The 14452-nt window shown below is 33.2% G+C and overlaps 1 protein-coding gene and 1 pseudogene across 3 annotated transcripts; both read left to right on the forward strand.

The window, feature by feature from the left end:
- Positions 1-737: 737 nt before the first annotated feature.
- LOC25485122 (protein argonaute 10) lies at positions 738-7812 on the forward strand. 3 transcript variants are annotated; one of them, XM_024769924.2, is made up of 22 exons: positions 738-757; positions 1665-2147; positions 2375-2583; positions 3021-3170; positions 3283-3416; positions 3649-3758; positions 3837-3943; positions 4025-4163; positions 4247-4363; positions 4441-4548; positions 4650-4721; positions 4876-4998; positions 5095-5254; positions 5360-5481; positions 5815-5952; positions 6046-6188; positions 6277-6339; positions 6430-6493; positions 6583-6718; positions 6829-6902; positions 7087-7213; positions 7335-7812. In XM_024769924.2, exons 2-22 carry the CDS (start codon positions 1707-1709, stop codon positions 7532-7534), a joined length of 2937 nt encoding a protein of 978 aa, XP_024625692.1. In that variant the 5' UTR covers positions 738-757; positions 1665-1706; the 3' UTR covers positions 7535-7812. The 3 variants fall into 3 exon arrangements, 2 of the variants coding, with proteins under 2 accessions (XP_024625692.1, XP_013469734.1); XM_013614280.3 differs by lacking the exon at positions 738-757 and adding an exon at positions 774-962; XR_003006747.2 differs by lacking the exons at positions 738-757; positions 7335-7812 and adding an exon at positions 771-962 and having other exon boundaries at positions 6819-6902.
- A 1340-nt stretch (positions 7813-9152) lies between these two features.
- Positions 9153-11894, forward strand: LOC25485123 (AUGMIN subunit 2-like; annotated as a pseudogene).
- The last annotated feature ends 2558 nt before the right edge of the window (positions 11895-14452 follow it).

The following is a 14452-nucleotide window of genomic DNA, read 5'->3' on the forward strand; positions in this document are numbered from 1 at the left end:
TTGTCTCCAGAGAAACCGATTAACATTTCCCAATAAAAAAACAGTGCAATTCAAATTATTCTCGTTTGCTTTACTTGATTGCTTGAATAATACTACTAGCAACTCTTTTGGACTCATTGCTTGGTGTACTATCTCTAATTCTCCATGCGTAGAAGCAAATATGTTTTCTTTATTTTTTTAGTTTTGCTTATATCATAAACGGTCTTTTTAACGAGTGTCCCAGAACACTCTTTAAGCATATCAAAACAAGCAATTATTCTTTAAAAAAATTTAAACATTTCGATTTTCAATGCGTTGATTACACATATTTTTTTAAATACTTATTACTCCCTCCGTCCCTGAATAAGTGACCTATTTGTAAAAAATATTTGTCCCACAATACTTGACCTTCTCAGATTTCTAAGCAAAATTTGACAAATTTACCCCTTATAAATACTTTTTGTGGTCCCATATTAAAGTTTGTAGTGGAACAAAGAAAGTAATCATTACTTTGAAAAAGTTTCAAAATAATGACAAGGGCAATTCAGTAAAAGTATCACTCTCTTTCTTTCATCTTTACACTTTTCTTAATCTGTGTGAAATGGTCAAATAGATCACTTATTAAGGGACGGAGGGGGTATTTATAGTCCTTAAAAAATACTCCGAAGCTTTCGCTCACATTTACCTATCATAAATAGGTACATGACATCCCCGAGGAGGCTGCGCAAGAAGAAACTGAACTGAAGAGATAGAAAGAGAAAGAAAGAAAGAGAGACAAGTAAGTTTAAAAGCAGAGAAAGGCTTTTACACGTGATAAAGAAAGTAGCTACCTAAAGTGCTTTGCATGCGTGTATAACTTCATCATCATCACCATCTTCTTCATTTTCTCTTCCCCTTTCTTATAGCATTCTTACTTATTCACTTCCATTTTCTCTATACCCTTCCATTTTCCAACCCATTCTTTTTCAACCAAGTCATAGTAGGTGAGTTCAACTTTTTTCTTTCTTTTTCTGTGTTTGTTCTTTCTCTTAGGACATTGTCCTTGGTTTTTGTTTTATTAAGGTTGTTTTTTTCACACTCAGTTTCATCATTCATGACAGTTCTGTGTTTCATAGGGGACAAGACAAGCCTATAAGACATTAACAAGGAACTGGTCTTGTCTTCTTTGATTTTCCATTTTCTGTGTTTCTCAAATCTAATCACATTCTCTTGTTTATTAATTTATTATTCTCTTCATTGTTCTTAGTCATTGGCTTGTTCACAGAACAATCAAAATGTTCTTTTTTGGTGTTTTATTTTTTTTTTTGTCCTTTTCTGTTTGTGATATTTCGTGTTCCACAGCTTAATGTTTTGAGCTGCAAACTTGCAAAGGGATTCATTTACTTTAAGTTGATGTGAAAATTCACTGTTTGTTGATTATTTCACTAAAATAAACTATTTTTGGATTTTCTTTCCTGAAATATGGGTAAAAAGTTCAATTTCAGTTTAGCAAAAAAATGGTAATGCTTGTGTCCTTAAACAATGTCTGTTTTCAGTTTCATTCATACCATTTTCCACCCTTAACTTTATACATTAAATTATTTCCTGTTCTCATGGTACATGGATATTGTGTGTGTCACCTTAATTTACATGTTTTTTTTCTTGTTCTGTATTTTATAGCTGAAACAATTGGTACTGTTTGGCAGATATAATAATCAAAAGCTAGAAGCAAAAGTTTTAAGGCCAAGATGCCAGTGATGCAATTGAAAGAAAGCTCAGAGCAACACATTGTGATCAAAACCAATTTGCAGAATCCTAAGAATACACCAAAGGCTTCTTCTCAAAATGGAAAAGCTCCACCACCAACTTCCATACAAAACAATAACCAAACTTCACCACCTCAACCAAGGAACAAAGGAAGAAGAAGGGGAAGAGGTGGTAGAAAATCTGATCAAGGAGAAATTTTGACGAGACCCAGTTCAAGACCATGTACTGAAATAACAAGTGCTATAAATGGAAATGTTGAAAATGGTTACAACTCTGGTGACATTGATGTTGGTTTTCCTACTTCAAGCAAGTCTATGAACTTTACTCGTAGACCTGGATTTGGACAAGTTGGGACAAAATGTATTGTGAAGGCTAACCACTTCTTTGCAGAGTTACCAGACAAGGACTTAAACCAATATGATGTAAGACCTTTTCCTTTGTATTTATCACAAAACTGAAAAAAGCAATTAAATGGTATTTAAGTTCATCCTGTGATTTTCCTTTTATAGGGAGAGTGGTTCTGATTTTTGCAGTCCTTTTTTTTTGTTGTGCTATTTATGAGACTTTAATTTGGTCTGAGGCTTATGTTCCTATTGTTGCTTTTTGGTTTAATTTAATTAATGTTATCATGTGTTGGTTAATATTGAAGGTTACTATTACCCCTGAGGTGTCTTCAAGAACAGTAAACAGGTCCATTATAGCTGAACTTGTAAGGTTGTATAAAGAGTCTGATTTAGGGATGAGGCTCCCAGCTTATGATGGCAGAAAAAGTCTGTATACTGCAGGACAGCTACCCTTTTCCTGGAAAGATTTTACGATTAAGCTTGTAGATGAAGAGGATGCAGTTAATTGCCCCAAGTAAGGATTTATTACCTATAACCACTTTAATAATTTCTGCTCACACTGAGAGACTATGGATTTGAATTTGCAATCTTAAATTCACACATTCATGCAGTTGAACATTGATGGTCGTTGGATAAAGATCGGGCGGTGTAAAAAAACAAACAAATTTAGAATTTTTTTAAACTCTAAAATACCAAGCTTGAAATTTGGACCGTCCAATCTTGATTCAATGACTACTATGTGCTAATTGCGCGAGATTTGTGACTGCGGCAATTCAGAGCCATGCATTGATTGATAACAAAAATAAGCTACTCAGTACCTTTTCAATAAATGTTATTATATTTTTTATTTCTTTTGATCTGTGGGTCACATAGCATTTGCCAAAACAAAATAGTTTTTGATATGTTTGAATAAGCTCAATTTCAGCTGACACATTTGGTCATTTTTTCCAGAAGGGTAAAAGAGTACAGGGTGGTGATCAAGTTTGTGGCCAGAGCAAACTTGCATCATTTAGGCCAGTTCCTAGCTGGTAAGCGTGCTGATGCGCCACAAGAGGCGCTTCAAATTCTTGATATTGTATTACGAGAGCTATCAACTAAGAGGTAGTACTAGTCATTCATGTGTTTATGAAATTTTGAACCAATAAATGATATATAGAATGAAAGTATGAAGCTTAAGTTATTGTTTATCTTACAATTACTTCAATTTCTAAAGGTATTGCCCCATTGGGAGGTCTTTCTTTTCACCTGATATAAGAAGACCACAACGGCTTGGAGAGGGATTAGAGTCATGGTGTGGATTTTACCAGAGCATAAGGCCTACTCAGATGGGCCTTTCCCTCAATATAGGTATATTACCAGTGTTGATTTTATTATATAATATAGCTAGTCAAAATATTAAAGTACTCTATTTGGACTTAAATATAGGCAAAAAAATACATGTGTTTAGCACAAAGGTATATCTATTTGTATTTGGTCCACCAAATATATGAACTTTTTTGCGCTTATATTTAAGTCCAGAGCGAGTACTATTTAACTCTTCCATTTTTTCTTCATTTTTGTTTGTTAATACGTTTCACAGATATGGCGTCTGCTGCATTCATCGAGCCTCTTCCAGTTGTAGAATTTGTTGGCCAGCTTTTAGGGAAAGATGTTCTGTCAAGACCATTGTCGGATGCCGATCGCATCAAGGTACCTAATGATGTCACTTATGAAGTTCATATATTATGTTGTCGATATTGGTTTTTTTAACTTTTTGACGTGTAACAGATTAAGAAAGGCCTTAGAGGAGTTAAAGTTGAAGTAACACACAGAGGAAGTGTAAGAAGAAAATACCGTGTTTCAGGGTTGACTTCTCAACCAACAAGAGAACTTGTGTAAGATACTTTTCTCAAAAATCAAACTAGTTATAACGATTTTGAATTTGATCAATTTTTAATGATGATTTATTACTTTAGGTTTCCTGTGGATGAGAATTCAACAATGAAGTCAGTAGTCGAATACTTTCAAGAGATGTATGGTTTCACTATTCAATACACACACCTTCCTTGCCTTCAAGTAGGCAACCAAAAGAAGGCTAACTACTTACCTATGGAGGTTTGGAAAGCACCTTGTAATTGATGTAACTATTCAACTTAATCGGTGTTTTTGCTTATTCTGGTGTTCTATTGGTTCTCCAGGCATGCAAAATTGTCGAAGGCCAACGTTATACAAAAAGATTGAATGAGAAGCAAATTACTTCTCTATTGAAAGTTACTTGTCAGAGACCTCGTGATCGGGAAAATGACATTTTACAGGTATTCAATACTGAACTGAACCTTCACAATAAAAAAGGTTGAACCTTCATATTAATCATTTATTTTGTTGTGTGCAGACTGTTCAACATAATGCTTATGACCAAGATCCTTACGCAAAGGAATTTGGAATTAATATCAGTGAGAAGCTAGCTTCTGTTGAAGCACGAATTCTTCCCACCCCTTGGGTAATGTGCTTTTCCTTCTAAAGATTTTGCTTGTCATGTACTGAAAATATAATTTATCTTTTTAACTACTATCCATTTATTTGAATCACTTTCTACTGCAGCTTAAATATCACGAAAGTGGGAAAGAAAAGAACTGTTTACCCCACGTTGGTCAGTGGAACATGATGAATAAGGTACTTTGTTTATTATAGTGTAGTTTATAATCATGACATTGTCGAATTTAATTGCAGCAATGAAACATTAAAGTCTATTCTTGGTTGGCCTTATGATTTTATGTCATATCTTGTATAACTAATATTTATGTCTAGTAATTCTTAAATGAAACAGAAAATGATTAATGGAATGACTGTTAACCGGTGGGCATGCATAAATTTCTCACGGAGCGTGCAAGATAGTGTTGCTCGCACTTTTTGTAATGACCTTGCTCAAATGTGTCAAGTATCTGGCATGGTAGTTTTCTATCTATTTTATTGTACATTTTTTTTCTGCGTCATAAGTGCAGGAAAAGAAAATCTGACATCTAATAACACATGTTTTTCCCCGCAGGAATTTAACCTGGAGCCTGTTATTCCTATCTACAATGCCAAGCCTGAGCAGGTGGAGAAAGCTTTGAAGCATGTCTACCATGTGTCAACAAACAAAACTAAAGGAAAGGAGTTGGAGCTTTTGTTAGCAATATTACCAGACAGTAATGGTTCTCTCTATGGTAAGCCAAATGAGTTGCTGATAATAACTCTACAAGATTCTCATATGGTATCAATCATTGAGTTAAAAATGCAGAATTTTCATTTAATCATCTTTTTGTTTTCAGGTGATCTCAAGCGTATTTGTGAAACTGACCTTGGTATTATCTCACAATGCTGCCTTACAAAGCATGTCTTCAAAATCACTAAACAGTATTTGGCTAACGTGTCTCTGAAGATCAATGTTAAGGTTTGTTTGCCCTTAATCACTTCAAAAATGCATACATTCCTGTATAATTTTTTTTAAGTTCTACTAATAATTCTTCGTTATTGCGTAAATGAACTCAGTTTTTTGAACAAATTCATAGAAAATGTTGGCCAAATCAAAGCTAGAGATACTTTTTGGATTGAATTAAAATCCCAACCTATGAGGCAGAAATAATGACACATTCATGTTATTTTATCTTTAAACAATGTAGCATCCTTTTTTTTTCTCTTCCAATATTTATGTCAAAATTTCTCTCAATTCTCAGAGTTATATCCGATAATTAGAAAGTGTTAATTTACCCTCTTCTTGGTGCAGATGGGAGGGAGAAATACTGTTCTTCTTGATGCTGCAAGCTACAGAATACCATTAGTTAGCGACATACCAACCATAATTTTTGGAGCAGATGTTACACACCCTGAAAATGGAGAAGACTCTAGCCCCTCAATAGCAGCTGTATTTATCTAATCTATTATCTTGATTTTTATTAGCATTGTAATGTGTATTGAGGATTTTTTGCAGCTGAGACTTGCTTTCCAATCTATATAGGTTGTAGCCTCCCAAGATTGGCCTGAAGTGACAAAATATGCTGGCTTAGTGTGTGCTCAAGCTCATAGACAGGAACTTATACAAGATTTATACAAAACTTGGCATGATCCTGCTCGCGGCACAGTTAGTGGTGGCATGATAAGGTAAAAGCAATATGAATTTCACTATGCTAATTCTGAATGTTGTTGTTGGTTGTTTTCTAATGTGGTTATGTACCTTTTTCTTGTGCAGAGATTTACTGATTTCCTTCAGAAAGGCCACGGGTCAAAAGCCACTACGAATTATATTTTACAGGTCCTTATGTTTAATTGATGATTCAATATCTATAATACATGATGATGAAAGCATTAGTTTATTGGTGTATTAACAAAGAAATTTAAACAGGGATGGTGTAAGTGAAGGACAATTTTACCAAGTATTACTTTATGAGTTGGATGCAATCCGGAAGGTCAATGTCGTCAATTGCTTTCTCTTATCATACATGTAAAATTGTTTTCATAACAAAATGATGTTCTGATGTAATCCATATCTTTGCAGGCTTGCGCTTCCTTAGAACCAAATTATCAGCCTCCAGTAACTTTCATAGTTGTACAAAAGCGACATCATACTCGGTTATTCCCAAACAACCATAGGGACAGGAGCAGTACCGATAAGAGCGGGAATATTTTGCCTGGTAAGTTGAACATGACTAAATTGCATACATAAACTATTTCAGAATCTTTTTGTTTTGAAAATTATTGTCAAATAAGATTGAAATATTTTGTTAATATAAGTGTCTTTCAGGGACCGTTGTCGATACTAAAATTTGCCATCCGACAGAATTTGATTTTTATCTCTGCAGTCATGCTGGCATCCAGGTAGATACTATTCTGATTTTATGTTTAATGCACAAACGTTTCTCAAGATAACCGAGTTATTTAATTTTAAGATGGGAAGATTAAAAATGAACACAAAGTGAAACTCAATTATCTTGGATAATGTTTACCATACAAATATAAACCTGTTATTTTCCTTAACTATGGATTCTCTTTTCTTACGCAGGGTACTAGTCGGCCAGCTCATTATCATGTTTTATGGGATGAAAACAATTTCACAGCAGATGGAATTCAATCTTTAACAAACAATCTTTGTTATACATATGCTAGGTGCACTCGATCCGTATCCATTGGTAAGCCTGTTTTACATTAAAGAGGAATTGTTTCAGTTTTGCTCACAGTTATAAAGCACCTAAGTCTCAACATGTTTAGGAAGTCCATAACTTAAGTGTCTTCAAAATATTTTTTGTGCAGTTCCTCCAGCATATTATGCACATTTAGCGGCCTTTCGAGCCCGTTTCTATATGGAACCAGAGATGCAAGAGAATGGTTCGACAGGTGATGGTAATTCTAGTCATAGCTCCAAAGGAACAACAAGAGCAGCTGGAGAATGTGGTGTTAAGCCGTTACCAGCCTTGAAAGATAATGTGAAGAGAGTGATGTTTTACTGTTAGATTGCTTTAGATGTATGTTGTTAAAGTTGGAATTGTAAAGAGTATTCTGTGTCAATCTTCATTGTAGAAAATTTTGCTCATAGTTCTTTACAGATGTTGATGGGAAGTTTTTCTGATTAGTCTAACAAAAACATTAAGCCAACAATCATGTTTATCCTGCATTATAGCTGAAGGTAAATGAGTCAAGTCAGTGTAACATTTCATTGTCATTTCTCTGTGTAAATAAACAAGCAAAAATATTACTAGAAACTTAAATCTCAATTCTTGTTGGTCCAACATGTGCTTGGCATTCTGTGTAAGAAACTCATAGCACTTTCATGCTATAATACTCACATGTCTTTTGCACCAACAAACGAGCCATGATTCCAATCCTAACACGTAAATTGTGAAATGAAATGCAGTTAACATGAACGTTGGAGTGATAGCAAACAATAAAGTGCATACATCAAATTAGCATCGTATCATATGTTAGTAATTAGTTCAAAACTTTAGGCAGTGAGAGTTGAACATGCACGAGAGGGATAAAATCTTAGCATCAGTATATCACACATCGACCAGAATACAAAGAAAGTGAACGTTTATAAACCCCTCAATGATGGCAGCTTGCCGAGTTGGATAACATTAGCTTGTAACTCAAGTGGGGGATTTAGAGTGCATGTTCCACTGGTTCATTTTCTTAATGGGCGAATGTTTGGTCCTAGACAGAAAGGCACTATTATTGTGCTTGACTACTATCTCATAAAAATAAAAGAGTCTTATTTACACTTTAAAATACAAATGAACATTTTTAATTTTTATTTTTTTGACATTTTACTTCACTAGCTATCATTATAATCAATATAATATTTATTTTTTAATTAGATAGAGTTTAGCTGATTATTGATAACAAAAAAAAGAAGGAGTCTTGCAATTTTTCTGGTATTGAGTGGTGTTGGAGCCATAGGCATAGAGGCGTTGTAACAAACAATGATTCAAAAAACTACAACATTACAATACCGGCAGTAGAAGGCACAACTTCTTCAATCTCGTATATATCTTTGTCTCGCTTACTTTACCTTGACCGTTTCTTACTCTCACATTCTTCATCAAAATTTAGTTTCGACTAAATACCAAGTGGGGGAGATTCTTCATCAAAATTTAGGTACGGTGAGATTCTTCCCTATTTGTAATTATTTAACCTATGATAACTCACGAAGCTAGGTTATCTACTTTCTCCTATATACAATGTAGTTGATTTATGTGATCATTCTTTTTGTATTGAGATGATTCAGTTCCCTGATTTAATCAAGTGTTGAGTAATATATAGCTCAGTTTATTTGCTTATGAATTAATCCTTTATTCTTGTAGAGAAGATAAGATAAATTGTCTCCATTTGTCCCTTTTTATGGATAAATTTGATTTGTCATTGTGAAATATGAACTGGAAATGGGAATTCAAAATTTAGAATACCATTATGGAATGCTGTTAGAAACTGTGTTGGAGATCATTTTTCTGCATTATTCTCTGTCGTAATTAATAAATATTGCATTGGAATTCAAATTATAGCACCAAATATAAAAAGCTTTAGTTTCGACTTTTAATGCAGAAAAAGTAGTGGTGTTTGAGTTGGAATTTGAAAATGTCGATGTCAAGCGAGTTAAGTTGGGTTGGGAGGAAGCCTGTGAAGGAATGTCTGATGCTCTGTCAATTGCAACTGATCTTGGTTACTCCGTGTCCACACCTTCATCCAAGGTACCGATCTTTGTTTTATCCTCCAACTCGCATCAATTGTTTCAGAATTGAGGTTTGTTAAGGTCGTCTCTTTTCTTATAGGAAGGACGCCAAAATTCTTCCCCAGCAACCGGGGAAAAGGGTGAGGTTTTGATCAAAGTTTTGAGAGAACTAACCACCGTCCAAAGAAAAATAGCTGATTTGCAAGTCGAACTCCAAGGTCGAAAGGTTAGTCTTACCCATTCTGGTTTTTTGTGGATTTGGATTTCCACATCTAAATGTTTTAACTTCAAAAAAAATTAATCTCTTTTCTAGTTTGTTATTTTTTAAATGGCTGAATAATCAATACATTTTTTAATGATACTTAGATTTACCTATCTGTCTTCATTTTTTAATCATCTTGAGACTTGTGAAATTTTAGGATGATAAAACTGTTGCACATTTGACACATGTGAGTGAAATGGAGAAAAAGATTGAGACGTTGTCAAGGATTACTACTATTCTCAAAGATGTTATTCAGAATAAGGTATAACCAATATCTTCATTATTTTACTCATTTATCAATTGCAGTCTACAACAGATTGTTGCTAATTAATAACTCAGTCTGATTTGATTATTTTATCGGGCTTTCATTTGAAAGGAACTGTGCTGTCAGACGTCAGTGACTGAATTCCATAAAATGCTTCAGGAGAGATATAATTGGTTGATGTTTAAACTATACAAAGAGAATTTCTTCCTGAAGTTTCATTTTACATTTTCTTCTCCTCTTGTTTGCTTTCCTCGTTAAATAGTTCCTACCTTGGCATTGGTGTTCTAGTGATTTGGTTATTCATATAACAAGCCAATTTTTTTACAGCAAGCTAGACAACTTATTATGTACTTTTCAAATAATATTTCATCGCTACAATTTGGCAGGATCGCATAATAGCTCGTCTGCAGCAGCCGTATTCCCTAGATTGCATTCCTGTTGAAGCAGGATATCAGGTTGGCGAACATAATTTGTCATTGTATTAAACTTTGCATGCTAGAAAATGCAAACAAAATTGTTAATTTAATGAACAGTTGTTGGCCGCCCAATGGTGCGCATGCAGTGTTGTATGTGTGTAGTATTTTGGATGTGTCAGTGGCATTCCTCATCAATACACACATTGCTGTATTGCATTTAGTTCCATATTTTGCTAAATTTAGTCTATGATGTGATAATTTAAGCAGTTTACTTGAACGAGGCATGTTAAGTAATAAGTACAAAACAAAGCATTCAAGAAAATAATTGATGAAGTGACTTAAATTAGGCTGTTGGAAATAAGATATACGATTCTGGTTTGCATTAAAAGTTATACATTAAAGGACTTAATCTATTTGCTTCACCATCCATTGCACATCGGATATTAGGAATATAGTTAACCACTATCTTGGTCAGGCACGTATGAATTGGCATCTTTAATGCTAATAATACACATGTAGTTTGTGAACTGACAAATATTTTGTGTGCTACGAGTTCATTCAATTATTTTCAAAGCTTGAGTGGCTGAACTAAAGTTTACTTCGTCCAAAATGTTTTTTATAACGAAAAATAAAACATAAGGATTGCATTTAAATTTATATAATCACTCCTACAATTCGGAAACATTGGTCTTTTTTTACCCTTTGCTTTTACCTAGTTCACCCAATTATTTTCAAATATTATTATATATCCTCACACCCAACTTCAGTTAAAAATTGGTGTAAATGTTAAACTATTATTGACTGTAAATTTTCAAACAATGTACAACAGACATTTAAATGCTTATGTCATGATTTTATAATCGTTGCAGAAACAATTTTCTGAACTACTGATGAAGGCAGCTAATGACTATGGTGCCTTGACAGCATCTGTAGCGGATTTCCAATGGAGTCAGAATTTTAAGGAACCTCCTTCAGTTTGGGGGGTATGCTTCTGCAATCATTTTTTTGTTTCTTGATATTGATGATAGGATTTTCTGTTTCCATCTAATTTTCATTCCTTGACCCTAGTTTTCACCAACTATCTTGTGTTGCCTACCTTCAATGTTATTACAGTTTATTGGAAGCAACAAGGTTTTGAATCAGTGACAATGTTTTTATTCACTTAATTTTTCTTCACCTAGAAAATTAAGAATAATTGCTAGTCTATATAAGTTCATTCTGAGACACTCAAATTGCTCTAAGTCAGTTAACTTGTAAATACAATAAATGGTTTTCTTTGTAAAATGTTACCATGAAACTTTGACGTGTCAAAAATTATAATTCTTGATTGGTGTATAAGAAACTACTCTTGGTCATGTTCTGAAGGTTATGCATTAAATGAAATTCGTTTTTTTTTTACTTCCAGGAAATGCTTCGACCTATTCCGGTTGCTTTGGCATCGTGCACTTGGTACTTTGAAGCCATGTCTGCCACAAGAGAGTCACTTGCAGCACTTCAAAAACTGAGAGTCGGCAATTTTGACTCACCTTTACCCAAGACACCCACAAGAGATTCTTCTCAAATAGTACCTGGTGTTTCTGATTATCTAACTTCACTTCCATCACAATAATTGTACAAGCTAGAGGATCTTGTGTTGCCCTCACTCAGTTAAACAAGAGGGTTACTTAGTTATCCAACATCTCTGTATCTTTCAGTGGTATCAAAAACCCTTATATATCAATAAAAAATAAGCTTATAAGAAAATTCTATGTCATTGTTTATTAAATTTTTTATAAAATGAATAGTCTAGAATTAAAGTTGAATATAAAATTCAACTCAAAATTTTTATAGGGGTGTCCCACATTTAAACCTATTTCATGTTGATTTACTTTGATGATTAATGTGAGAATATTTATATTGTGAAAGATGTTGATATGAAGTTGTAATGGTTTTATTAGATGATTATTGTTGATGTTGACTTGCTGTAAATTATTTGATGGTGTTGCCATGCTGATGTAATGTATTAATATCATTAAGATGCTAATGTTGGTTTAAGTTTTTTAAGTTGTAAGATGTTGATCCAAATTATTGGAGTCATAAGAGATGTCTAAGTTGTTAAGTTGTTAAGATATTGAGTCTATTGCATACTCATTTACGTTGGGTGAGGGTTTGATGCTCTGTAATGTATATTTATACATAATATGTGAAGGGAGAGGGTTTGATGCTCTGTGAGCCTATTTACGTTCAATATGTTGGGGGCTTGATGCCCTGGTTGGTACCACATGCATGATTAAGAAGTTGTGTTGTCGTTATCGTTAAGTTGTCATTTGTCAATGAGTTGTTAATAAAGAACTAAGTGAAGTATTAATATTTATTAATCGTTGTTGTTTAAGTTATTATGAGATGATAAATATGTGTTGTTATATGATGATGAATATGTTGTTGTTAAGTTATTATGAGATGATGAATATGTGTAGTTATATTATGATGAGATGATGAATATGTTGTTGTTATATTATTATAAGATGATGAATATGTGTTGTTGTATTATTATAAGATGATAAATATGTGTTGTTTATATCATTATAAGATGATGATTATGTTGTGTTGTATATGATTATTATTATTATTAAGTGATGATTATGTTGTGTGGTCTAAGTTATTATGAGATGATGATTATGTTGTGTGTTAAAGATGATATTTATGATGTGATGATCTATGTTGGTTACGATTTGGTTATTATGTGCTATATGATGAAGTTTATAATGTGATGAATATGAAGTTAATGATAATTAGAAGTTTGTTGAGTTATTAAGAATCATTACATAAACGATTATTATTACTAATAGATGAAGTTATTTATGTTGTTAAATATAATTAATGAATTATATGCTTGATATTATTGTTTTGTGAAATCTCACCCCTTCTGCTTGGAAATGTTGCTCTTCGTATGAGTAACTTGCAGGTGATCGAGTTTAAGTTGCTGTTAGATTGCTGTCGTGAGTGGATTATCTCTCATGTGTGTCTTTAGGTGCTCTGATACGTAACGGGATGTGAACTTTGTTGCATGCTTTTTTATTCCTTACGTATTGCTTATGAATTTACATGATTAAGTTGTTAATTGGATTTTTATGAGATACTTTGATGAGGCCTTCGTGCCAAAATTATTTTAGATGTTCGAATAAATTCCTCTGCGAAGTATTAAATATTATGTTATTGAATTTTGAAGGATAATTAGTTAATTATTCCGTTTATGATTTTACGAAAAGAAGTATGACATTCCGTTTATGTGAATTACTCTGATTAATTAAATGAAATGTTTACTTTGGGAAAACGGGGTGTTACATATATTCATGTATTTGTTGCATGAAAATTGTAAAAGAATGCTTGTTAACTTACCAACTTTTTTTCTGTTTTGATAAATCCTAGTTGGTTCTCTTTTTTTCTGACACAAATCTTGTTAAATCTTAATGGTCCATTTATTTAATTGAAATCGTAAATGATCAAAGATAGCTTTAACAATTGGGGTTGCGATTTTCGGTTGATTCTTCAATTTTACAGTAAACCTGTAACAATGAATTTCATTCATCATTAACACAAAGGAAAACTAACTAGCAGTGACCCATTTAACACTGAAAATTGAAGTAAACAATGTAGAAAGAGAGAAGAAAAATATCGAGAGCATTTTGTGAAGCTTTGTATCATTTAAGTTGTTTGAATGGTACTCACGATTGGTATACGATATACACAACTGGTGGTGGATGAATGAGTCACGAAGGAGAGAGAAAAAAAATCTGATGTTGAAAGTCTATAATAAAATCATGGTATTTAGTTGATCTAATGGTCAAAAAAAAGTTTCCTATAGTGGAAAGATTTTAATCTTTCCCATGTGAAATGTCACCTTGTTTATCTTCTCTTTTTTTAAACAAAAACAAAAGAGTAAAAGCATATGGGTTTAAAGAGAGGGAGCGAGAAACTAACTGAAACACTCAATCGTGCAAGCTGCACGAATATCCGTGTCGTACACTTTAACAATTTCCTTTACTCTAAGTGTTGGCCTTAATTATTTTGAAACATTCAACCTTATTGTAAAAATGACTACCATTCACGTTCTTTTATCTTTAACATCCTCGTCTAATTAACATCTTTATCGTGTCAAATAGAACATTCTACACCGTGATCTAGATGAAGAGGTTTATATATGAAACTTTCTCCTAGTCTACTCTTACCTCACCGTGTAAGAATATTTTTTTTTTAAATTAAATAGGTCTATCTATTGCCTTA

Source organism: Medicago truncatula, chromosome 1 (genome assembly GCF_003473485.1).
Source record: "Medicago truncatula cultivar Jemalong A17 chromosome 1, MtrunA17r5.0-ANR, whole genome shotgun sequence".
Taxonomy (NCBI): Eukaryota; Viridiplantae; Streptophyta; class Magnoliopsida; order Fabales; family Fabaceae; genus Medicago; species Medicago truncatula.

What these genes read in the sequence shown, in the direction of transcription:
- LOC25485122 (XM_024769924.2), top strand. Translation starts at nt 1,707, where the DNA reads ATGCCAGTGATGCAATTGAAAGAAAGCTCAGAGCAACACATTGTGATC. An exon ending in CTCTGAAGATCAATGTTAAG is followed by an intron (nt 5,482 to 5,814) that starts GTTTGTTTGCCC and finishes TTCTTGGTGCAG; the next exon opens with ATGGGAGGGAGAAATACTGT. An exon ending in GCAGTCATGCTGGCATCCAG is followed by an intron (nt 6,903 to 7,086) that starts GTAGATACTATT and finishes TTTCTTACGCAG; the next exon opens with GGTACTAGTCGGCCAGCTCA.